General features: G+C 41.2%; 1 protein-coding gene and 1 long non-coding RNA gene across 2 annotated transcripts in view; one reads left to right on the top strand and one right to left on the bottom strand.

Moving 5' to 3' along the window:
• The window catches only part of PIP5K1B (phosphatidylinositol-4-phosphate 5-kinase type 1 beta), a 280,298-nt gene that overhangs the window by 251,895 nt on the left and 1,924 nt on the right, over nucleotides 1-26,479 (top strand). Inside the window, exon 14 of the mRNA XM_019730369.3 lies at nucleotides 13,374-13,491. Within this exon, the coding sequence (XP_019585928.1) occupies nucleotides 13,374-13,491 (118 nt within the window). The remainder of the gene's footprint in view (nucleotides 1-13,373; nucleotides 13,492-26,479) is intronic.
• The window catches only part of LOC141571125 (uncharacterized), an 80,541-nt gene continuing 55,828 nt past the window's right edge, over nucleotides 1,767-26,479 (bottom strand). The window contains exons 3-4 of the long non-coding RNA XR_016019500.1: nucleotides 3,139-9,346; nucleotides 1,767-2,262 (exon numbers count right to left, since the gene is read on the bottom strand). This is a non-coding gene — a long non-coding RNA (uncharacterized LOC141571125). The remainder of the gene's footprint in view (nucleotides 2,263-3,138; nucleotides 9,347-26,479) is intronic.

Genomic DNA, 26,479 nt, shown 5'->3' with positions numbered 1-26,479 from the left:
CTTGTGTGGAAAAGCTGCTGGGAGTGGCTCGTGCTGGATGTGCAATTGGGTTGGGTAGGGTCTCAGGGATTCATCAGGGCTGGATGAATAGTGTTAGCTAGATTAATGAAGAATTCAGGATTTGGTGCCCACCTGCACCTGCCTGCTAGGTGGGGGGAGGGCTCAACAAAGGAACAATGATGCCTGTCAGCACTTCAGTTCCTGGAGAGAGCCACCTTGACCCCTGCCCCTCCAGCCCTTGCCCTGAAGCCAGTCAATTCAGTACCTCCCCATTTGTCCCTGGTGCTCTTTAAGCTGTTGCCCTGACACTGGAGCCCAGAATGAGTGAGTCTATGAGTGAGCGAGTCCATGTGCAGTCCCCTCAAAGGGAATGCCAGGGACTCCAGCAGCCCTCTGTCTTACTAGGATGCAATCCCCACTGGTTTTCACAGCCACGAGTTATAGGGCCTCCTCTTCCCAGCACTGGTGCCTCAGGCTGGGGAGCCAGCTGTGGGGTTGGGACCCCGTGCTCCTTGGGGGAGACCTCCACAGCCAGGATGTCCCTCCTGATTTTTGATTGCCACACCAAAGGTATAAGACCTGCCCTTTCCACTTCTGTTCAGCCAATCTTCAGTTGCTTCTCAATGATGGTTGTTCTGTAATTTAATTGCAATTTTGAGGTGGTTGTGGGAGGAGGCAAGTACAGTGTTTACCTATTCTGCTATCTTGACTGGAAATCTACTTTTTTCTTTTATCAGTGAGCTATTGTTGCTGGGATTACCTTAGAAACACAGAAAAATGGCTAATTCTCTGCTGTGGTCAGATGGCTTGAGGCAACATATGTTGCACATGGCTCCAGAGTCAGCCTTGGTGCTATGCGGGGTCTTAGGTCCAGCTCCCCGCATAAGAATGCAGGATATGGTGAGGCCAAAAAGGAACACCAAATGAGCCATAGATAGGGGAGTCATACCACTATATTCTTGCTGGCGACTGGGTTGGAGACACAGGAAGCAGGAGCCGCAATCTGCCGTCCGCTTCTCTGCCAACCAACCAACTCACCAACCCACCAACCAACCCCTAGCATAGCCACGGCAGTTATATTAGTGGCTAATCGCTAACTGGTAACAGCTGATGGCCACCCAGCCACAGTAGATGGCTATCCGATTACAGCTGATGGCCACCTAATAACCGAGCCAGCACCTTTCCACGTGAGGCCGAGAGCCTGGAAACTGTTCTCTGGGACTCTGTCCCCACACTTGGGTTCAAATCCAGGTGTCACCATTTATTAACTGTTTAGACAGTTAGCCTTAATACTCATGCACAGAATAAATAGGAAGAGACCCAACCTGCCAGGGTTATCTTTAATGATTAGATGAAATAATGCCTATAATACAATCATCTCAGTATAAATATCAGTCAGTGATGACTGTTGGCTTTAAATGTATGTGGGTGGCTGTTGGAAAGAAAAATAAACCTTATAGAGATATATGGTGAAAAAGTTCCCTGAACTTGGATAAGGGTTCCTTTTTGAAAAAGTTTCTTCCTCCAGCCACCACCCACACCCGTACACATACTGTCACAAAGGGAGGGCTCTCACCGCATTTCTGTGCTTAGTTCTAAGGCTTCCAGCGGTGGGAGCTCAGCTGCTGCCCACTCTCTCAGCAACGGTGGCTTCCTGTCCCCAGAACTAATGTTACAGAACAAAGGTGGTGAGTTTGATGCCTGTCACTTACAGAGAAGCCGAAAGTCTGAGGCAGCAGGTTTTTGCAGAGAAAGAGATTTATTCATCAGGCCAGCTGAATGAGGAGACCACAGGTGAAACTCAAATTAGCCTCCCTGAACAAAGGGTTGGGATCAATTTTAAGAGGTGAGGGTAAGGAGAAGTTATACATATTTATTTATTTAGTCTAATTCAGGGGGTCTGATTGGGTATTCTTCGAACTAAGACATCTAAGGTTAGGGATGTGGAAGGGGCAAAACAGAACAAAGAAATTCCAGTCTGGCAGAGTTTGATCAGTCCTGTGTGTCCACGTTTGGTCCCTGTACTGGATCTTCCTTATTGATGGACCTCGTGCTTCTTAATGGGCTCCGGGTGGTAAAAGTAGCAGCTCCACTACTTGAGTTCCATTAATTTTGGTTCCCTTGTGCTCTTGAGGTCAGCTTAGGGTTATTTAGCTGTGAACTGTGTCTGCTCAAGCCTCTAGGACCAGTTTGATCTGGCTTGGTCTGGTAGTTTCTGGAGCACTGTGTGGAGGTCTGTTATCTCCTGAAACACACTCAAAACTAGAAGAAGAAAAAAACTATTAGGGTCCAGTTTCAGTGCTAGGGACCAGTTTCACAAATAGACTTGGCAGCACACAGTTAAACCCAAGATGTACACCCACGTGGCAGCCATCAGTCCATACCAGAGAAAGAGCCTGTGTTCTGCTTGCCTTCATTGGAAGCAGAAGGCCTCCTGGTCTAAAATTAGCAAAAGTGGGAAAGCATGGAAGAACAGCAGCTGTGCTCATGACTAAAAAGACAAAGAGAAAGAAACAGATCCCTCTGAGAGGCTGTTTGGCAGGGTGGGTTAGGAAGGTGGGTGTAAAGTCTGCACACAGTGACCATGGCCAAGGGCTTCCCACTTCTCTGGGTCCATGCTGGGGAGTCTTGTAGACTGGCTGTACACTCAGCAAGGAGCTGAGGAAGAGATGCTCCATGCTGGGGTGGGGGAGATGGCAGGGAGGGGGGGCATGCGATGAGCTACACCTGACACTGTCCAGGCTACAAATAGGACCACCAGTGCCTGTGCTTCAGAATTCCACACCCTAAAGCAGCCCCACCCAGAGGAGGGCTCAGTGCATTGGCTTGACTATCATCACATCTGAAATGCCTGAGTCATGTTGGCATGTGCCCTCCCTTAAGCAGAAGGTGGCTTTAGGACTGAACAAGTGAGACAGCTGTATTTGTGGGTTTTCTCTGCAGGTAGAGTTTCCCTATCCACATTTGTTATAAATTAATGTTCTGGTGGCTAAACTTAAAAGAGTAGAAATGGAATTATTTCAAATCGTGTCTATGCACCCAGAGCTCATCAAAGCCCCTTCCCTCCCCAGGAAATAGGCAGAGTCCCAAAGGTGGAAGTCACAGGGGTACTCCCGTTGTTTATACAAAACAGCATACCCTCTGTCGGTCTTTCTTTCATTGCGTTATCTGACTTGGTCTTCTTGATGGGCCTGGGCAGGAACTGTCATTCTCATTTATAGATGAGGAATCAGGAGCTCAGTTTCATTTCTTGCCTGGTGTTACAACTAATACTTGGAGAAGCAGGGCTTGTATCTAGGCCTCTGCTCTTAATCCAAACACTCTCTGGTCCTGAATTTAAGCAAAAGTGAGGGAGAGGAGACACTCCAATTAACCTTGATGTTGGGAACATTAGTCGAAACACTCTCTGGGTCCTGGATTTAAGCAAAAGTAAGGGAGAGAGAGAACACTCCACTTCACCTTGATGTTGGGAACATTTTACTTTGCATGGCCCAGCAATCATGACTTTGAACCCAGAGAGGGAAACGTAACCCTAACTCACTCATTTCCAGGCATTAACAGTATTTACATAGTCATAATAATATAAACTATGTATATTGATTTTCTAATTTTGGAGCCAATCCATGGGCAAAGCAGGAAAAATTTGGCTCTAACTTCAAAATAGAATATAAATAACAACAGCCATGACAAAGCAGAGATAAAAAAAAAAATTAAGTGTACCTAACACAAAGTAAGAGTGAAAAGCAGGGACAAAGATGAAATAATGTGGAAAATGAAAGGATATATAGTGTATGGTTGATGGAATAAAAAAGGTTATTTAAATATATTATTCACAGTAACAAAATAAAAAAATATAGAAACAGTAAATGTCAAGAGGCAGCACAGAGTAGGAGAGGGTCGATTTGATGTCCTTCATTTGGAATCAATAGATGCTTTGGTTGAGACTATCTTTTATTCCCTGATCTATCAAAAGATATGAAGGGAACCACCAGAAGAGCTAAAAAGAGAAATCATTAAAGGAGCTGCCCCTTGGGGCTACTGGGGTGGGGTGGGCCAGGAGGTTGTTTATTTCATCATAAGTCATCTGTATCATGTGATATATATTGATATAATTACTTTGATTTAAAAAGGCAGTGAGAAGATGACTTTTAAAAGACAAAAACTGTAGATCGTACCTTATGTTCTCTGAGCAAATGCCCCTATGCGAATTAGCAATAAAACACTCATTAGGTCTGCAAACAGAAGAAATCAGACTGTTCCAGGCTGTAAAATGATTGATGACTTTTCAGCAGTCCAGCCAGGCTAATGCTCTTCAGTGAGCATTAGCTAATGTTACTGGTAGCAGAAAGGAACATTTTTGTAAATGACACAGAGGCCTGCGTGGCATCAGAGAACCATTATCATCTGCTCCCAGAGAGAGCTTGTGGAGGACGTCAAATTCCCCCTCCTGTCCCTCTTCCCTGTGACAAGTTTGCGATGCGAGCAGAGCATAGAGCAGCTGAAGAGGATAGGCAGCTGCTCTGCTTTTACAAGGGAAGAACAGAACTGGTAGATTAAGTGTCCGTGCCTTATTACAAATTAGGTGCAATTAGCCCTTAGACAGTCTGACTTGGGGGAATTGTGGCAGAACTCGCTGGTGCAGAACCCAGGCAGGCAGCCAGACCCTTCAGCCCAGTCATGTAACACTGCTTCTAGAAACGGATATTCCCAAACTAGGAGGCAGAAGAATGGCAGGGCCTCTGACTTAACCTCTGGATTTTGAGGGCATTCTTCCCAAGAGAGGTGCCCTCACTTATAAGTGACCCCTAAAATGGAATCTGGGAAATTCTCAGCCAGAGAAATTAGAAATTGATTCCAAATAGGCTTGTGCCCAGGAAACCAACATTACAGTAAGAAAACAGGAGTAACAGAATATTTCCCAATGTCAGCACTGAAGAGAAACAAACATGAAATTGATCGGTGGCACAGATATTTAAGTAAAAATCCTTTTTAGAACACATTTTACCTTTATTACTTGGGGCATCGCCAAGGAAGGCTCTGGTTACATTTATTTGGGTTGGATGATTTATTCTTGCGTTATCCCTCTACTCTATTAGTAATTACATTTCATTAATTTTCATAAGTAGCAATGGACATAAACATACATATTCACGTATAAAGTTTCTTAAGCCCAAAGAATACTTTATGTCCTGCATCCAACATCTCTTGATTAGGAAAAAAATACGCCTTTATTTTCAATTATGTGATAACCTTTACCAATTAATCTTTTTGCTAAAAATAGCATAATAGAATGTTAAAATGAAATATTTTGACTATCAGTTTCAACTGAGGCCCAAAACAAAAGCAAGGTCTGAGACTACAGGACTTGCAAAGGAAGTGGTCAAAAACCAGTTTTGTAATTGTTAGCTGGCCACCTACCTCCAGCCTTTAAAAGAAGTTAGAGAGACCAAGAAAAGAGTTGGCAGTTAGAATGTGAACTTTAGAGAGACCAGTCAGGGACTGGGGATGCCTCTCCCAGCCCAGGGGAAGGGGCTTGAGTGAGATACTTTGGAGAGCTTGATATATGCCAGCGAGTATAAGGGACATATATGTTCTTTCTAGTGTCTGACTCAGGACTGAGATCCTACAGACTTCAAGGGCAGAGCAAGCAGAGTTTGCTGCATGGAGAAGGCCTCCTACGCCCTTCACTCCCTCTCTTCTCTTTTCCATGCTTTGTTTTTCTCCTTAGCCTTTTGGACCAACATAAATATAGTATATTTTAAGCATTTATTTCATTGTCTGTCTTCCTCAATACTATATAGATTCCAGCAGAGATTTTTGTTTATTTTGATATCTGCTATATCCTAGTACCTCATGGGTATTTGTGCCGTACACTCATTATCACTTTATAAACCTGCACGTTCAGTACTATTCTCATTTTATGTGTGGGAAACTAGAACCCAGAAGGGTTAAGAAATGTATCAAATTTCACACTGAACAAAGTAGAAGAGCCAAAATTTAAAGCTAAATGATCTGATTCCTGATTTCATGCTCTGCCTGTCGTGCTTTATCAGTTCAGGTGTCTGTTTCCCTGAAATGTATTCTCATCCTTTCTTAGGTGGCAGATAGTACCTGATCAAAGATTTCTAGAGAAGTAACGTGCCAGTTCTGTACTCTGATCTTAGTACATACTGAATAATGAGGATAATAAGGTTTCACTCTATGCCAAGACATGTTAGTGAGTCAGATTATTCAGAATATATTTAATGGGACTTTACTATATAAATGCCTAATTACATAGGGCTTTATACTTTACAGAGGTTTTTTTTGTTTAAGTACTAAACTATTAACTTAAATCGTTTTAGAATTCTTATTAAATATCAGATATTTGTTATTTTTAAAATATGTTGCTTTTTTTTTTTTTTTTTTTTTTTTTGGTTCCTACAAGTTTATTTAGGCTTTCAAAAAAACACAATTGGGTTAATTTTGTATCTGTAATTTTGTTTCTGCATTTCACTAACTACTATGATAGCAGGCATTTAGCATAATGTTATAACTACCCTTAATACCCATAATTTTTTTTTTATTAAATTTATTGGGGTGACAATTGTTAGTAAAATTACATAGATTTCAGGTGTACAATTCTGTATTACATCATCTATAAATCCCATTGTGTGTTCATCACCTTGCTTTTTTAAATTGTAAAATACATATCGCATAAAATTTATCATCTTAGCCATTTTTAAGTGTACAATTCAGTTACATCAAATACATTGACTTTGTTGTACAGCCCATCACCAGCTCTCTTTTCCCATCTTGTAAAACTGCAAGTCTGTGCCCATTAACAACTCTCCATTCCCCAGCCTCCAGCACCCACCCTTCTACCTTCTTCTCTATCTCTATGAATTTGACTACTCCAGGTCCTGCATATAAATTATACAATATTTGTCTTGTTATGACTGCCTTATTTCACTTAACATAATGTCCTCAAGGTTCAACCTTGTGACATGTGTCAGAATTTGCTCCCTTTTTAAGCCTGAATAATATTCCACGGTATATAATACCACATTTTGTGTATCCATCTGTCAATTGACACTTGGGTTGCTTCCACCTGTGGGCTACTGTGAATAATGCTGCGATGAATGTGGGTGTATTAGTTTGCTAAGGCTGCCATAACCTAGTACCATAAGCTAAGTGGCCTAACCAACAAAAATTTTTCTCACAGTGCTGGAGGTTAGAAGTTCAAGATCAAAATGGATTAAAGATTTGAATATAAAACACAAAACCAATAAAATACATGGAAGAAAACACAATATAAAACCAAAACCAATAAAATACATGGAACAAAACACATGGACCTTGGTCTCAGAGGGGTTTTTGTGAACTTGACTCCGAAGGCAAGGGAGCTAAAAGCAAAAATAAATGAATGGGACTATATCAAACTAAAAAGCTTCTGCACAGCAAAAGAAACCATCAACAAAACAAAAAGACAACCAACCAAATGGGAGCATTTATTTGCAAACAACACCTCCATAAAGGGCCAATATCCAAGATATATAAAGAACTCAGGCTACTTAACAAAACACAATCCCATTGAAAAATGGGGAGAGGACTTGAACAGACACTTTTCCCAAGAAGACATACAGATCGCCAGATCGCCAATGGAGATATGAAAAGATGCTCAATTTCACTCGCCATAAGGGAAATGCAAATCAAAACCACAATGAGATACCACCTCACACCTGTTAGAATGGTTATTATCAACAAGACAAGTAATAAGTGTTGGAGAAGCTGTGTAGAAAAGGAACCCTCATACTCTGCTGGTGGGAATATAAATTGGTATAGCCACTATGGAAAACAGTATGGAGGTTTTTCAAAAATTAAGAATAGAGCTATCCTATGACAGAGCAATCCCTCTTCTGGATATCTACCTGAATTTTGAAAACATTTTATTTGTAAAGATATATGTACCCCTATGTTCCTTGCAGCATTATTCATGGTAGCCAGGACATGGAAACAACCTAACTGTTCTTTGATGGATGATTGGATAAAGATGTGGTACATATATACAATGGAATATTACTGGCCATAAGAAAAGATGAAACAGTGTGTACTTCCAGGACTTTTTTTCCCAAATCAAGTTATTCTTTCAATCTTAGTTGTGGAGGGTGCCGTTCAGCTTCAAGTTGTTGTCCTTTCAGTCTTAGTTGTGGAGGGCACAGCTCAGCTCCAGGTCCAGTTGCCGTTGCTAATTGCAGGGGGCACAGCCCACCATCCCTTGCGGGACTCGAGGAATTGAACTGGCATCCTTGTGGTTGAGAGCCCACTGGCCCATGTGGGAATCGAACCGGCAGCCTTCGGAGTTAGGAGCATGGAGCTCTAACCTCCTGAGCCACCAGGCCGGCGCCATATATGTATCTTTTAAGTGTAAAACAAGTAACATGCAACATTTCAAACTCTGACCATTGACATATTTGTTTCTAGAACACCCAGTTTACAATTTAACATAAAAAAGATTTAACTCCCAAAAAATGTTGCTTTGTAAAGCACATTTTGCCTACTTATTTTTCCTCAAAATTTTCAGTCCATCGTACTCTTCTCAAGAGAACAAAGATCACCGCAGCTCACACCAAGCATCACATACTGCACTTGGTTTTGCTGGTTTATGTGATTTTCAAGTTTCTAACACATTAGCCTTAGCTACCTTGGTTTGGGCACATTTCAGCAGAGATGACCGTAGAAAACATGCTCAATTGGAAAACAATGTTCAGATCCTAACTCTGTTCCATTACAGTGTGACCTTGAGCAAGCCACTGTGCCTCCCTGGGTTTCAGTTTTCTGTGAAATAGACATGTTGGGCTGACAAGTACACAGAGGAGCCAGACAGAGATGATGCAAATGAGTAGAACAGGCCTGGTTTGATACAGAAGAGCGTAGTGGGGATGATGGAGAACTTGAGAAGACATGCCCAGTTTAAAGGGGGCAACCACAACCTCTTTGCTACTCAAAAAATATAGGCTCTGAGTTGCCAGTTCTTCTGGTTTCTCATAAGAAGTGGTGGAAAACTGGGTTTTTGTGGGAATTTCCTATTTCTGAATTTAGCAATAATTCAAACTCAGAAAGTATTTTTGGACCGCAAACACACTTGTCCCAGCCACAGTGGGTCTGTGGGCCAGCGGTTTGCAACCTCTAGGCTGGACATCCTCCAGGATGGAGGCCCCTCACCTGCACCCTGTGCGGCAACAGCACTGGCCTGTGACACTGTAGGTTTCCCAGGCTTCCATGGGCGGCACACATGGTCTCTTCAGGGCTGGAAACCTCAGAGCCCAACTCTCTCATGTTGTCAGGTCAACTAGAATTTTTTTGTCTAGTAGGAAAAAGAAAATGTGTTTTGAAAGGCTGGAAAATAAATGAGGGCTTTATTCAAAACAGTTCTAAAATGTATGTGACCTAAAATATCTATTCCATCAAATTTCTGGTATTTCTAATACTATGAGCTGAGAGAGCTAATTTAAAATCATGACCCTTAAGAAACTTTTTTTTTAACTTGATTGAGATATATTTCACATACCGTAAAATTCATCCATTTAAAGTATACAGTTTTGTGGTTTTTAATATATCCCCAGAGTTACATAACTATCACCAGAATCAAATTTTAGAACATTTTCAACACCCCAAAAAATAAACCCCATACCTAAGTCACTTTCTATTCCCCACTTATCCCTGCCCCTAGCAACCACTAATCTATTTGCTAACTCTATAGATTCCCTATTCTGTACATTTCACATAAATTAAATCACATAATATGTGGTCCTTTATGACCAGCTTCTTTCTTTAAGCATAATGTTTTCAAGGTTTCACCCATATTGTTGCATATATCAGTACTTCATCATTTTTTATTGCTGAATAACATTCCATTGTGTGAATTATTTATCTGGACTATTTCCATTTTTTGGCTATTGTGAATAATGCTGCACTGAAAAGTCATGTACAAGTTTTTGTGTGGATACATACAGAGGGTGCCAAAAAAATGAGTATACATTTTAAGAAAGGAAAACTGTATTAAAATTGTAATACTCAACATATACCGATAACAAAAGATGAATACAAGTCACATTTGACTTCTACAATTACAGGAGGTGTTCAAAGTGGTTACCATCAGCGTCCAGACACTTCTGATTATGGCCAACTGCTGCTTAAGCAACGTTGACCAAAGTGTCCATTTGTATACATTTTTTTGGCACCCCCGGTATATTCATTTTTCTTGGATATATACCTTGGAGTAGAATTGCTGATTCCTATGGTTTTGAGGACCCACGAAACTGTTTTCCAAAGAGGCTATACCATTTTACATTCCTATCAGCAATGTAGAGGAGGGCTCCATTTTCTCCACATCTTCTCCAACATTTGTCTTTTTTATCAGAGCCATCCTAGTGGGTACAAAGTGCTATCTCATATGGTTTTGATTTGCATTCCCCTGATGACTAGTGATGTTGAACATCTTTTCATGTGCTTATTGGCCATTTGTATATCTTCTTTGGAGAAATGTCTATTCGGATCCTTTCCCCATTTTTAAAGGGGGTTATTTACCTTTTTATTGTTGCGTTATAAGAGCCTTTTATATAATCTGATACAAATCCCTATGAGTCTCTTCTTTGTCCCCCAAATCCTTAGAATATTCTACTTACGGTACTTGCTAAGATAGGAAACTATTCTAAAATATGTTTAAAAAAAAAGTGTAAATAATAATTTTTTTAATATGCCTGTTAGATTTTATCAAATTTTGACCATGTATTTGACCATCTTCTTTCTGTAATCATATTGTATTTTAGCTAAAATAATTCATAAGTGTACCTGTTAAACCCCAAAGAATACTCTAGGGTTTTCTTTTTTCTATTATTTTGTCTTAAACATTCTAGTAGCTTACTCATAGTTTCCAAGAGTAAAATATAAATATTGGATTGAAAAATACTTGCAAAGTGAGTTTACTTCTAGGGAGGTGAACTCTGGATCACAAGAGGACAATAGAGAGAGGAGGATTACTTTTTAGGAATATTTTACACTATAGGTAGTGCCATTAAAAAAGGTTTTAAAAGAAAAGCACTTCTAGAATATTCTTGGTTATACCCTTAATCTTAGGTGGGAAATAAAAATCATAACTGAAAACTCAAACAAGAAGGGGAAAACAGTTTTGAATCTCATCAAATTACATGTTTACAAAATAACCCAGGAGCCATTAGAGATTTTTTTAATTATAAGAATATAAATAAAATATTTTAAAATTGTATTTAATTATATATAAAACACAAAACCCCAAAAAAATAGAAATAAAAATCAAAGGGCATGCCACAATTTGCATATTTTCTGACCACCTTGTTTGTTTCGATGTTTCAGTAGATGAAGAATTTATCTTTCTCATAAGGCTTCACCAGGCAGGATCATTTTCTACCCACAGGAGTAGCGAATGGCATCTTAACAATTGAAAGGCAAAAGTAAAATGAAGCCCATAACTGCATCCTTGTTTCGATCCAAAAAATAACCTGAGCAATGTTTATTGCTACACAGTGCCTCTCAAAACATTGTCCCTTGAAAACTGATGGTTTACTTACCGCAAGAAATCTGTGAAGGTTTACAATATAAAGTCGACAGCTTAATGGGAGAAGGCCGCATTAACCCTGCCCTTTAAAATCAGTTGGAACAAACTCTGTTTCCCATATTGTATGACCCATCTTAGGTTTTTTAAAAGCAAAAGAACTTTTTTATTTTATTTTTTTTACTGTGTCTAGAATTTAGGAGAAAATATATCAAGCCAAAAGTGAAGTGGCTTTAATCCCTTGATTTCCACATTCTCAAATATCACCAAATGGAAGACTTAAGAGAGATTTCCGTACTTCCTCCTACCACTAGCCTGTAGTTTTACAATTTTCTCATTATGTCTTTTATGATCGGGAAAAAAATAGAAATAAACCTCCTTTATTAATTTTTGACAAGATTTTTTTAATACTGAAAAGGTCAGGATATCTTATTTCCCAAACCATCAATTACTAGCTAAATATGTACAGAAATAGAATTATTGTAGTTGCCAGAGTAAGGAAGGACAGAGGAGTACAATGTCCTCAGTAGTCTCCCATCTAACTGAGAGGCTCAGACAAGAAACTCAGAACATGACTTTAGATGGGAGTTTTCAGAAGGGGTGAGCTCTGAGCTAAGCCCAGAAGGGGGACAGGTCCCGGTAATGGGGAAGGTGAGAGAGTGAAGTCTTCTGCACTCCTGTTCTCAGCCCTATTGCCCAGAGAAAGCCACAGCCTGCTGCCATCAAGATGTTCCATTTGGCCAATGGCCGGCCCCTTCTCCCAGCTTGTCTAACACCAGTATCACACTTCCACCTTTGTTTATGGAAATTTTGTTCCCACAAAACCATCACATGGCAAATTTCCATAGGTTAAAACATAACTAACTTGTGTTTTGGTGGGGGAAAGATTGTACATTCCTGAGCTCTTCATTCCCGATTTAAATACCATGAAAATAGACCAATTACTTAAACAGTTAACACTGGTTATAATATAATTACATATTATATTATATAATACATAATATCATATAAACCACAAAACAAAGTGGTTTCCTTTCGTAAATGACTCTTCGATACAACTATCTACCTGCATTCCTTTGGCTTTTGTTGTTGTTATTAAGGGTCCATTTAGGCGGTCCTCACAGAACACATAATACAATGCTCTGTATTTATGTGATTGGTCCCCAGAGTGTAGGCCTGGGACCAGCAGCAGAAGCATCACCTGGAGACGTGCTAGAAGTGCAAATCCACGGGCTCCACATCAGACCAACTGAATCAGAAACTCTGGAGCTGGAGCCCAGGAAATTGGGTTTCAAGCAGCCCTCCAGGGGATTCTGGCACACAGTAAAGTTTGGATGAGAACCATGGATGTAATTGAACATTTCTTACCAAAAAGAAAAACCATTAGAAAGAAAGAAATCAATGTTAATGATAAACAAGGTTATTGTTTATAAACGAGCAAATCGTGAATTCTGTGAGAGGAGAACTTACGCAGCAAGAACAAACTATTCAAAGTCAAAGGTGACCAGTGGGCCTCTATTCACAGCAATTCTCCCTCACAAGGCATGGGACCCACAAATCACCTCTCAGCAATGTGAAGAGATGTTTCATGCACCAGAGTAGAAAATTCACTTCTAGTAAAACCAATTTAAAATCAAGTGAGCATATCTCCAGGCATGACCATATTTCTTTCAAACTCCCCACAATTTTTTTTCATCCCCAAAAGTTTCCCACCTTGGCCTCTTTAATCCCAACTTTGGAGGTGTCCTTGGATTTTGTTCTGGAGGCCACATCTCATCATTATTCTTCTTTATTTTTTCAGTAAAGGTTTGCCTTCCAGTTCAACATTTACCTTGGAAGAGGGAACCATCTACTTGACGTCTGAGCCAAATGCCGTGGAAATGCAGGATGATAATGCCTCCGTGCTTGATGTTTATTTAGTAAGTAATTTTCAGTTTCTCCCCCTTCCCTTCTGGTTGACGGATGGATCCATGGCTTACACAAGAACAAGTTCTAGTAGATCAGGTGTGCTTGGGTGTTAAAAGAAACAGTGGCACCTTTTCCCTTTTACAAATGGTGCATCTTTTCACAAGCCATGTTTTCCCACCATTCACATAGAACATTACACAAAAAATATCTAGGGTAAGATACTAATTCACCATATGTCATAAGAGAACAAATCCCCTAACGTATTTGTTCCTCGGTGGGATTCCCAAAGTAATGTCCTCTTTGACTCGATTGCATCCCTTTGTGTGTGAATCTTCTTCACTGGGGAACGACTGCCGTGACATCTTGGGAGCCTGATAATCAGGTAAAGAACTTGAATTCAGCGCCAAGAACCTTGGCAACCTCAGTTGTCACCACCAGCCAGCCATGTGATCTGAGCAGGAACCTCTCCTGCCGTGTGTCCTTGTTTGTCAAAGGAGGGAAATAATGCCTGCCCTGCTCACCTCATAAGGCTTCTTGGAGGACCATGAGTGATCCGCCACGTTGTGCCCGCCACGTTGTCTCTAGAGGCTTAGTTGAATTGTTAGATGAGGCCTAGAAAGATTCTCTGATGGCTAGACTGTGAAAGAGGAGACTGAGTGTTTTCCCTGCAGAGTACATCTCACACTCATTCTCCATGTCCTTGTAGACCTGCACCAAGTATCATGAAACAGGGAAAGTGCTGATTTGGAATTTTCTCCTTTTTAAAAGTTTTGCGCAGCCTGGACCAGTACATTGCATCAGTCTTAGTAAGCAAGCTCGACATCGGGACTTGGCACTACTGTCTCATAGTAGCACATCTCCGCACCTCCTTTTATGCCTGTCCATATCCTCCAACCTAGCACTGTATTGCCTCAAATGTACAAGACATCAGTCACCCAAAATGTTCCTCCTCGGCCCAAAGCCCTCTAGTGTCTTCCCACCTCTCCTGGAGACAAATCAAGACCCTACACCTGCCTGGTCTCCCCCGCCTCTCTGACATCCTCCCTACCGCCTCTATCCTCCTTCCTGATGCTGTGTCAGCCACACTGGCCTCCTTGGTGTTCCTCCCACAGACCGAGCACATTTCTGCCTCAGGACCTTTGCATGTACTATTACTATCTGGACACTATCTCCCGTATACCTATGCTTGCTCCCTCACTTCCTTCAGGTCTCAGCTCAAACATTGCCTTCTCAGAGAGGCTTTTCCTTGAGCCTCTATATAAAATAGCAGCCCCTCACCCACCACTGTGAAAGGATTTTTTTGAACCCCTGAATATCACGGTTGTGGTACACAGAATTTCTTTCCACTGAGCAATGCTCATCCCCACATTGCCCTCACTTTTTAAAGAAAGTAAGGTATAGTGTATTGCAAGATCCTTACAGAAGAGCTGGTTCTTTTCCATAACCAAGAAGAAAGGGAATTAAATAGGGAAAAATATATACAGTATTTTTTTTTTTTGATTTCATGGTACATTTCATCTGAAAGTAGAAATCAGGAAAGCTGAAATGAAAGACCAAGTGAAATCTCATCTTCATGAGCTGAGAGGGTTCATGCCACTTGTGTGTAGCTTCACAGAAAGCAGCTTTGCACCTACCAGGGGCACATGATACCCCTGAGTGGCACGTGAGATCACAAGGTGGTTAAGTGGCGCTGCTGATGCCGATTCCTCATCCTTTATCCCTTATTCCTTTGGTAGAAAAGTTTGTTGTCTTATTAGTCATTCTGCTTGTTCCTCCTTGCTACTATCAGTTTCACTTATGAGAACACTGCTATTTGGTTTTGTTAGTGTCTAATTTTATTGCTTTCTTATTTCTTTGATATTGAAATGCAAAGCATTTCAGAAAAGGATAATGCTTGCTTCAGAAGCCGTAAGGAAAAGCCACAGTATTAATCATTGGTTGTCTTGGGAGCACTTGAGGACCAATTAGACAAAAAGGAGCTGTGTGAGTTTAGAACTGAAAGAGATGGCAGGCTGGTGTGGTCCCCTGAGCAGTGTTTCCAGCCGTCCCCACAGCTTTTGTTGTGGTTCAGAAACATTGAGGAAAGGAAAGGAAAAGGGAGAGGGGAGTCAGGCTATGGATAGAGTAACAAGACAGTAGAAATTTTTCTCACCAAGATTGGAGAAAAACTAATGAGTGTAATCTTATTTTGTAGCTAATAACAATAAGCTAGGAAACATTTTTTGAGTGTTTCCTACATGTCTGGCACTGTCCTAAATAGTATACTTTATATACACTAATTCATTTATCCTCACAACAACCCTATAAGGCAGTTGTGGTTACTAGCTCCAGTTACAAATCAGGAAATCAAGGCACATGGAGATTATCCAGTTTGCCCCCAGTTATGCAGCCAGTGATCAATGAGAACTGGCATTCAAACCAATGGAGACCAGTCCAGAGCCACACTTTCCATTGCTGAGCTATGCTACCTGGATTAAGAATTATCCGGCCTTTGCAATATGCAGATTAGACCCAGAGACCTTAAATAACTTGTTCAAAGTTACACAACAAGGTAATGGGGCATGAAAAATATAGAGGAAAAAGGTTACAGAGACAAATTTGTGTTAATAACCATTGATTCTTTTTAAATTTCAATATAGAATGTGGAAGTTCAAGAATGGTGTCAGGGAAACAGTTTGGTATTGTTGGAAGAGCACAGGATTTTTTTTTTAATTGGGGAACATTGGGGAACAACACTCCAGTCGTTGTCCTTTAATCTAGTTGTGGAGGGCGCAGCTCAGCTCCAAGTCCAGTCACCGTTTTCAATCTTTAGTTGCAGGGGGCGCAGCGGGAATTGAACTGGCAACTTTGTTGTTGAGAGCTCGCGCTCTAACCAACTGAGCCATCCGGCCGCCCCGGAAGAACATAGGATTTTAAACACTAATAATGGCAAACTAAGCACATACAATGTGCCAAGCACTGTCTCAGTGCTTTTCTTACACTAGTTCTGTCATGAAGGTAGGTGTTACATTTGTCTCCATCCATACATATAAGGAAACTGAAGTTTAACTGACAGTTCTTAGAGCTGGTAAATGGCAGAGCCAAAATTCAAATCCAGCTCCTACCTAAACTTGAAACCATGCCACACCCTATCTCTGTAGTTGTTACTGATTCTTGGTACAAGTCTCACATCCATCTCATAGGAATCACGCTCCTTATGAAGGTGAGAGATAGATCCAAAACGGAAGAAGGAAAGGAATGAGAGGGGTTTCTGTTGAGAAAAGTTTCTATAAAACTCCACTTTCATCATTATTTCTGGGTTTTGTGGGGTTTTTTTGTATCATGTTTCCCTGAAAATAAGACCGGGTCTTATGTTAATTTTTGCTCTAAAAGACACATTAGGGTTTGTGTTCAGGGGATGTCATCCTGAAAAATGATGCTAGGGCTTATTTTCTGGTTAGGTCTTATTTTCGGGGAAACATGGTAGTTCTAGTACAGTCATTCTTAAACCTTTTGATCTCAGGACCCCCTTATACTCTTAAAAATTACTGAGGATCCCAAAGAGCTTTTCTGTATGAGTTCATATTTTTAAATATTAAATAAAAATATATTAAATATTCATTAATTCATTCCAAATAACTATCAAATGTTAATTTAAATAAGTTTTTATGAAAATAACTATATTTTCCAGGACAAAATTAAAAATTGAGTGAGAAGAGTGGCATTATGTTTGCAACCCCTAATGTCTGACTTAATAGAAGCTGGATTCTTGTATGTTTCTACATTAGTCTTTTGCGATGTGGCACGTCACTGTACTCCACTGTACACCCATGAGAGGAAATAAAAATAAAAAGGCAAATAACATCTTAGTATTGATAGGAAAATAGTTAGACCTCATGGGTCCCCAGAAATGGTACCCCTCCCCCAGTTGTCTTAGTCTCTTCACGTGTTACAGAACCAAACGGGATATGAATTAGAGAAAAATAGGCATCTGGATTCTATACCTATCTCTGCTGCTCATTAATCATTGACCTTGAATAAACTCTTTTGGGGCCTCAGTTTTCTCATCTATAAAATGGATCACTAAATCATCTCTAGACCCCTTCTAGCTCTGACCAGCTATGACTTATTCTAAATTACAAGAAATTGCAGAAATAAGGTTTTTTCAGAGTAGCTAACGTTATTTCTCCAAATTTCGCTGTTTCATCACATATTCTACCATAAACCTTCACAGTAGTTAAACTCACATTTTATGGCAATACATCTAGAAAGTTCTGCACCATTAACTTGTAATTCCAGGATAATTTTTATTTTTTATTTTGCATGGTCTTCCAGATCTGAAAGGATATAGCTCACTGCCCTCCCTTCAGTATTTTCATTTGCCTCAACATTATGAAAGAGTGAATGGAAAAGAAAAGCACGAGAAGGGAAAACCAATCTTGCCTACATCTTTGACTCTCCTTCCTCTTGAGCTAATTAGAATCCTCTTAAGGCCAGTTGGAGGCTTTATCGTGTTCAGTGTTGTAACCAATCATAGATTTCTCCTGTAATGTTTCTCCTCCTTTCAGATATAGCATTTCTCTATTGGTAGTTGTAATCTAATTCCCAGGTGCTATTATTTGTATACTAATGGACAATACTGTTTATATCCCTTTAAAAATATATAATTTAAACCCAAATGATTTATGCACACCAAATAACACCTGAAATTTCATTTTTAAGGACCCAACCACATTAAGTGCATGTGAATTAGGCCAGCTATCCTGCCTTTTTCTGTGATTTCTTATGAAATTAAAAAGATAGACTACCTTAGCAGGCAGCGAATTGTTCCATAGTCCTTATTAAAACATTTAGGTCAGGCTCCATGCTCCTAGCTAGCCTGCACTGCTTTGAAAAGGCCATTCACCTTCATGCTCTAGAGTTCCAGGCTTTCTGAATCATTTGCAAATATTCAAATGAAGGGAGGTGTTTTTAGAAGATAATTTTCAGTGACCAAAAAATGTGTTTTCCATTGAATTCTGAGTTGATGACATAGATTAGGGTATTTCAAAGAATACAGAGATGAGCAGACTCTATTGACTTAAAATGGGCAATCACGCAGCCTTCATAACAGAGCTAGATTCCACTGTTTGAATAGTCCCTGATATTCCAAGACACTGATGCTGTCACAGTAGCTGTTTGAAGTAACAGCTGAAATGTTCCTAAGGCAGCTTCCTTGCCTGATGTAGAATGCAATTTGGTGTTAATGGGAAGAGGAACAACTAACAGCCGTTGCAGCTGAAAAATGTCATGGGTGACTAGCTTGTCTGGATGGATAAGTGGGAGATAGGGGACTGCTTTCTTAAAATTATAGAAATTTGAAAGATGGCTGCCACACAACAGTGACTTTCTTGCCTCTATTTTTCAGTCCCGAGGATATGCCCTTTCTTTTTACACTTTTCGTATTAACATGCTCTCGATGATAGGTACTTTCATCCAGATATGTGTCTCTGCAAAATGGCTGTTTGCAATGCAAAAGTAGCTGTGGGCAAAAGAGAAGAAACAGTTAAGCTATTTCTGAGCTGAGCCAGGATTGGAAATCAGTGCTCTGATGTGCACATGTTGGACAGCGTGGTTATTGAATGTGTCTTTAGGGTGGTTAATAGTACTCTTTGATCATGGGACGGAGGGTGGCAGAGAATAGAAAATGTTTGAATTAACAGCTTATCATACTATTATGCCTGAGAAAAAGAAGAAAAACATTGTAAATTAGGTCACAGGGGTCTTAGAAAATTCAGCGGCACGTTTTGGCAAGAGAAACTGCATTTCTGTATTTGCTTCCATTGGCATTGAAGTTAATGACTTAATATGTGAAGTATCGGATCCCTTTAATCACTGCTTGTCTGAGCCAGTATTGGCTGCTACAAGAGGTGTTTATTTGAAACAGTGGCAATTCTATTGCTTCTCAGCAGAGACCTAGATTTCCCACCATTGATGCTGCTCAGGATTTTGGTAGATTTTAGTAAGAGCAAAATAGGAAGTGAAGAGGAAAACGCTACCTTTGGCTTGTCAGGCATTTAACCAAAATGCCTCTTCCTTCCACCACAGGACCACTTGTTGAGAAATGAGATTTCTGAAAGGGCAAAATCGGGCCCTTTGGTTTTTAATCTCCAGAAATGCTTGGCCCCATTAAGTCATTGGCTGAATAATAATTCTAAGACATATGGAAGAGCTGAAAAAAATGAATCCCGCTGCCTGAGCCCCACAGCACCTAGAAGTGATGCCCGTACTGAAATGAGAGATGCACGCTTCAAATTAATGAGGCAACCTGTCAGTCTGGATTAGCAGGGCACCCATAAAATTTTCTTTAAAAAACCAAAAAAAAAAAAAAAAAGAGTATTAAACTATTGTTTAAGGATTAGCTTAAGGAACTGGAGTTGGAATTATAAAGGCATTCTGGTTTATCAGTTAAATTAGGCCCAGAGTTAGCAATTGAACAACAGCCTGCAAGGCTAAGTACTTTTTTGTTTTCCCTAGCTTTACAGTGAATTGTGGCCTCACGGGCCAGCTTGATTCCCACCTTCTCCAAGGCCAGATCTGCTGTGCAGCTCGCCTGAGTCTTATCACACCCAGGCCCTCCACAGGTAGCCAGTCATTTTCCGTCCCTTGCCTCCTCACACTGGCCTCTCTCCCCTTGCCCACTGCCTCCAGACGCTCCCTTTTGCTTCTCTTTCTAGTCTCTATTTCTGTTTCCTACCTTGTCATCCAAAGCCAGTGTTTACTAGTCTCCCGAGCCTTTCCAGCTCTTGGGAAGAGAGCGTTTGAGGAAGAACAGTCTCTAACGGTGTGAACTTGGGGTCTACCAAGCCCTGAGCCTGAAGGAAACAAACTCAAAATGAACCAGGTTAGGAACAAATGAGAATTTTAGGGAAAGCACATTTAAATCGTGCCGTGGGCCTAGTGCACAGGGCTGTCATCGTTCATACACTTCAGTCGCCTGGGATCTGAGGAGCAGTGGGAACCTGTGGTAGAAGGGAGAATGCCTCAAGTACTGTACTTAATAAAATAGAAGGCCTCCGGAGTGTGATGAACAGCATGAGGAGGACTCAGGAGTAAGGTTCTGAGGGCGAGGCTGCCCTTGGTTTGTCTCTGCCTGTGTTTCTTTGCTAGGGTTGTCGTAACAAAGAACTACCGCCTGGATGGCTTAGACGACAGAAATTTGTTTTCTCATTGTTCTGGAGCCGAGAAGTCAGGGTCACGTTCCCTCTGAAGGCTCTAAGAGAGGATCCTTCCTGCCTCTTGTAGCTTCTGGTGGCTCCACATGCTCCTTGGTGTTCTTTGACTTGGAACACTCTCATCTCTGCCTCCGTGTTCTCGTGGCCTTCTTCCTGTGACTCTGCCTCTGCGTGTCCTCTCTTCTCATGAGACACCAGTCATCAGATTAAGGGGCCACCTAACCCCATGTGACCTCGTCTGAACTTGTAGATGTAATTATATCTGTAATAAGGTCACATTCCAAGGTTCCAGGTAGACATGAATTTTGGGGGGACACTGTTGAATCAACTACACTGCCTTCCTCAGGAGGCCTGGGACTACTCCTTCCCAGGCGTGGCCCCATTTTTCCATTCACTCTTCGTCTCCCCAGCTAAGTCACTCTGAAGTTGGGTAGATGTTTCCAAATTATTTTGGATCCTCACAAAAAGGTGTCAGGTAAATGAACGTATTAGCAGATACAGTCACCAGTTGGGGACATATTTTGCGTTAGAAATGAAATCCCTGAGGTGGACCAGAGCATTGGTATTTTTAAAGCTCTCCACGCATCCAGGGCTGAGATGCACTGAGCAGGTAGACAGGGTCCTTGAGCTCTGAGCATCCTGTAATTCCTCTGTGCTAGATGTAAGGGAGAGCTGTGTCACTCCCTGGGGTCCCCTCCTGAGATGGTTGGCCAGTTAGCTTTGCTTTACATTAGAGGAAAAAAATGCACTTGATTCTGAGGTGCATGGGAGGCTCCTACCACATTCAAGTTTCTGAATCGGGCTTATGATTGTCTTCCTGCTTCCTGCACGCCCTACTTCCGTCTACTGGTAGGAAGGCACCTCTGACCAAGGGGGATACGAGATTGAAGTCCTTGAATTGAAAGCTAATCAGGAGTGAGTGTGCCGCTCAATGGACCCTTTCCACTCCATGTCCTTCACTGTAGCCTCTCAGTGCTGTGCGGGGACATTCAGCACATCCTTCAAACGTCACAGGAAACTCCCTCTGACAGGCCCAGCATCTACCACCTTCCACGTTGGATTAAAGGCTGCAGTTACAGTCAGGCACAAAACTGAAGGGGCTGATCTTCTCTAGGATTCATGTGCCCTTCTCTTCCATCAAGGCCAGTTCCACTTGAGCTTCTTTGAAAGGGCTCCCTGGAAGTGTGGGGATTCAACACAGAAAATGCATCTTTCTACGGCTTAGGCAGCAACTTTAAAAAAGTATCAATAAATAAGAGGTGGAAAAAGCCTTTTCTTCACTTTAAATCTTTGGCAGGTCATCCCTTAGAGCCACTCAACTCCTAGGTGACTGTAGCTTTTGAAGTAATCCACTATAGGGGATAGGATTGAGTATAAGAAAATTTAAATACAGAGTCTTAATTTTTAAGAAACTTTCTACATTTCAGTAATGGCTACTGTATTTGTATCCTAGGGCTGCCATAACAAAGTCCCACAAAGTAGGTGGATTAAACAGTAGAAATTTATGATCTCCCATGTCTGAAAGCCAGAAATCCAAGACCAAAGTGTCAACAGGGTGGGCTCCTTTGGAGGCTGTGAGGGAAGGATCAGTTCCAGGCTGTTCTCCTTGGCTTATAGATGGCCATCTTCTCCCTGTGTCTTCACATTGTTTTCCCTCCATGTGTGTCTGTGTCCAAATTTCCTCTTTCTATAAGGATATCAGTCGTAATGGATTAGGGCCCACCCTAAGGACCTCACTTTAATTTGCCTACCTCTGTAAAGGCTCTATCTCCAAACAGTGTGGCATTCTGAGATACTGGGGGTTAGGACTCCAACATATGAATTTGGGGGAGACAATTCAACCTATAATGGCTAGAAATGCTGAGAGGAAAAGGCTTGGTGGGGGTTGAACTTCTAGTTCCTACCCTCGAGACCATGGCCGGGAGCCACTGGCATCTTATGCTTTCTTTCTACTGCGTATGAACGAGAGAAGCCAGTGGCCTCGTCCAAAGGTGCTGCTCCCGGGTGAATGAGACCAGGCCCATATTCCTCCCCAGCACATTTTCCTAATGTGGCAGAGGCAGGAGTCGGAGTGAATTCAGTTGTGGCCCCAGAGCTATGTGATATATTAGGTAATAAGGTAACCATTTGGATTTACAATTAGCAGAAATCACTCGCATGCTGGAAAGTCTGCTGTAGAATTGTCAGCCCATATAAATCCTTGATGCCCTGAGGCATCACTTGGGTCTTTGGGAAACAAATTAATCAGGCAAGGAACGGCACTGAAATATTGCCGCTGCACTAATGGTTTTGAAAGGACAGGCCATAATCCTAAATCCATCCCATGAGACGTCCACGGTGAGTGCCAGCTTTTTTCTTGGGTCTGTTCTCATCTTCTCAGTAATCTAGCCACTGGTTGGTATGGAACGCTTTGCTAGGGCATTTGGAGGCTGGCAGGAGGCTTGGTGCTGCACGTGCTGCCAACACCTCAGACGCCAGCACTCTCCCAGATGGGTCACAACATGGTAGTTTTCATCTGACTTGTATACACCTATCAAGGACATTCCAAGTTCCCCCTTCTGCCTCAAGGCTTGTTAGTTAAAGGCCTGCAGCCCTGGCCTTCGGGAAATAACTTCCATTCTGATTGAATCTAAGTTTGTTTGTTGTCCTGTTTAAGTACAAAGGTAGGGCATTTGGACCCAGGCTTCTCTAAGTTCCCTCCATCTATAAAATCCCATAGCAGTGCCGTCTGACTCCATTTGTACCCTGTGTCCTGATTTCTGTAGCACTAACGTGTAGTCATTTCACCTCCTAAGAAAATGGTGAGCTTTGGATTCCTGCTGCTGTTGACCAAAGAGAAACTCCCCACTTTAGTCTATCCCCAAGTGATTGAGCCTTGTGAAGTAACCCCCAAGCTGAGGTAGATAGGAATATAATAAAATGTAAATATAGAGCCTTAAATAAATGGAAAAAGAAAAGACTTCCCAGAGCTGCTTTCTCAGAAATTCCTGAATTTCAAACACAGGGCTATCTAGTGACCCAGAGATGGAGGGCACTCCAGAGGCAGCATGAGGCATTGTGAAGGCTTTATATGTATGTGTGACCTGTGAGTTTACACTGAAATGAGTGGTGAGGCAGGACAAGTTGCTGTATCCTCATGGTGGCAGGAGGAACATTGGCCAAAAGAATAAGAAAAATAGAAAATAGAAAGAAAACAGAGAAGGCAGGGGAAAACAGAAGTCAGGAATTGCTGGTGAAAACAGGCTTGGTATAAGAAAAGGAAATAAGGCCTGGAGAAAAATGCTTTACTCCAGAGTATTTTGGCAAAGAATTTCAACTTGAAACCAAAATGAGAAGGTGCTTGAACACCTGACAAGGAAAGATCCTGCTTCCATGGGGTCCTGGGGCTGAATCCTGAGGTAGTTGCAGTTTTAAAAGAACATCAACCCTGAAGGTTAATCAGAACAGTATGGTACTGGCATACAAACATATAGAGAGAGCCCAGAAATAAATCCTCGCATATACGGTCAATTAATCTACAACAAAGGAGGCAAGGATATACAATGGGGTAAGTGGTGAGAAAACTAGACAGATACATGCAAAAAAATAAAATTGGAACACTTTTTTTACAACATATACAAGAGTAAACTCAAAATGAATTAAAGACTTAAATATTATACCTGAAACTATAAAGCTCCTAGAAGAAAACATAGGCAGGAAACTCCTTGAGATTGCTCTATCTTTTTAGATATGTTTCCTCGGCAAGGGAGACAAAAGAAAATAAACAAGTGGGATTACATCAAACTAAAAAGTTTTTGCACAGCAAAGGAAACCATCAACAAAATGAAATGAGAGAAAATAATTCCCAAATGATACGTCTGATAAGGGGTTAATATCCAAAATATATAAGGAACTCATCTAACTGAACACCAAAAAAAAATCCAATTAAAACATGGGCAGAGGACCTGAACAGACATTTCTCCATAGATGACATATAGATGGCCAACAGACATAAGAAAAGATGCTCAATATCACTAATCATCAGAGAAATGCCCATTGAAACCACCAATGAGATATCACCTCACACCTCTCAGAATGGCCACCATCAATAATTTAACAAATAAGTGTTGGCAAGGATGCGGAGAAAAGAACCCTCATGCACTGCTGGTGGGATTGTAGATTAGTGCAATAATTATGGAAAACAGTATGGAGATTCCTCAAAAAATTAACAATTGGGCTGCCATACAATCCAGCAATTCCACTTCTTGGTATTTATCCAAAGAAAACAAATACCAATTCAAAAAGATGTATGCACCTCTGTTCACTGTAGCATTACTAGTAATAGCCAAGATATGGAAGTAACCTAAGTGTCCATCAATAAATTAATGGATAAAGAAGATGCAGTACATACACACACACACACACACACACACACACACACACACACACACACACACACAGACTCACACACACACACATACACAATCGAATATTATTCAGCAATAAAAAAGAATGAAATCTTGCCATTTGCGACAACATGAATGAACCTGGAGGGTATTATGCTAAGTGAAATAAGTCAGAGAAAGACGAAGTATGATTTCACTTATATGTAGGATCTAAGAAAACAAAGCAAATGAACAAACAGACTCACAGAAACAGAGACCAAAAGGATAGTTACCAGAGAGGAGGAAGATGGCTAAAAAGGTGAAGGAGAATTATAATCAATATGGTTGATAATACTGTGATAAGTTTACGTGGTGACAGATGATTACTAGAATTAATGGGGTGATCACATTGTAAGGTATAAAAATGTCAAATCACTATATTGTACACCTGAAACATAAAATGCATATTAACTATACTTAAGTAAAAAATAAATGTAAAATACCAAAAAAAATGTACAAACAGTATTTAATAGAATTTGTGGTTGACATGGAACGTTGTGATAATCTGACACAGCGCAGCCATAACTGCTCGACCTCTCCAGTGACCAGCACGTCAAGTGCCTTTTGGGTACCAGGTGTAGGACATACAGCTCCTGCCTCAGCTCTATGAGAAGCCCGTCAGCCTCAGCCTCACCTCCAGTGACAGCAACTGCCCCTCTTCAGTGACCACTTGTTTCTTTACTCTGATTGGAAAGCACTTCCAAGATGAAGCAAAACTGGCTTCCATGCATTTGTCCCGATTCTGGTCTTGGAGCCATTTAGTCTCACCAATTGGGTCTCAACCGATGGCAAATTGGGCCCACGTGCTGGGAGAGGCCATGGGTCTGAGAATCAGGATGCTTGATGGGGATGGGGGGATGGGGAGGAGCAAAGCTTTCCCACATCTGATAGTCCAACCCCTACCCCGAGGATCACGACCATCTGTGCCACTATTGCTGATGACATTGTCACACTGTCACCAGTGTGTCCTGGGACTAAACTGGTACCTCACCCCTTCTTCCCATGGCTAGCCTTCAGATACTTAGAGACAACTATTATGCTCCATCTCTTCATCTCCTGTTTTCTAGACCAAAAAACCCATGCGTGCAGCCATTTCCATGGGGTCCTGGAGTTGGAGCCCTTCACTGGTGGATCTTCTTGGGCATGACTCAGATTGGACAATGTCCCTCTGAGGGTTTGGCATTAGAAACCAGACCCAGAACTCCAGCTGAACTATCACCTACCTACTTTTGCTTTGTGGTTTTAAGAAAGCAGGACTCAAATCTAATTAGTGGGACCTTACCCTTTTATGTGGGGTTTTTATGTCACTGATTAATACGCATCATGTGATGCACATCAAAGGGATACAATTGAGCCTAAAGAAAGTCCGCCTTAGGGACATC

The sequence above is a fragment of the Rhinolophus sinicus genome, chromosome 16, assembly GCF_057876585.1.
Source record: "Rhinolophus sinicus isolate RSI-liver-muscle chromosome 16, RSI-T2T, whole genome shotgun sequence".
In the NCBI taxonomy this organism is placed as follows: Eukaryota; Metazoa; Chordata; class Mammalia; order Chiroptera; family Rhinolophidae; genus Rhinolophus; species Rhinolophus sinicus.
This window is presented reverse-complemented; position numbering and strand designations above follow the sequence as displayed.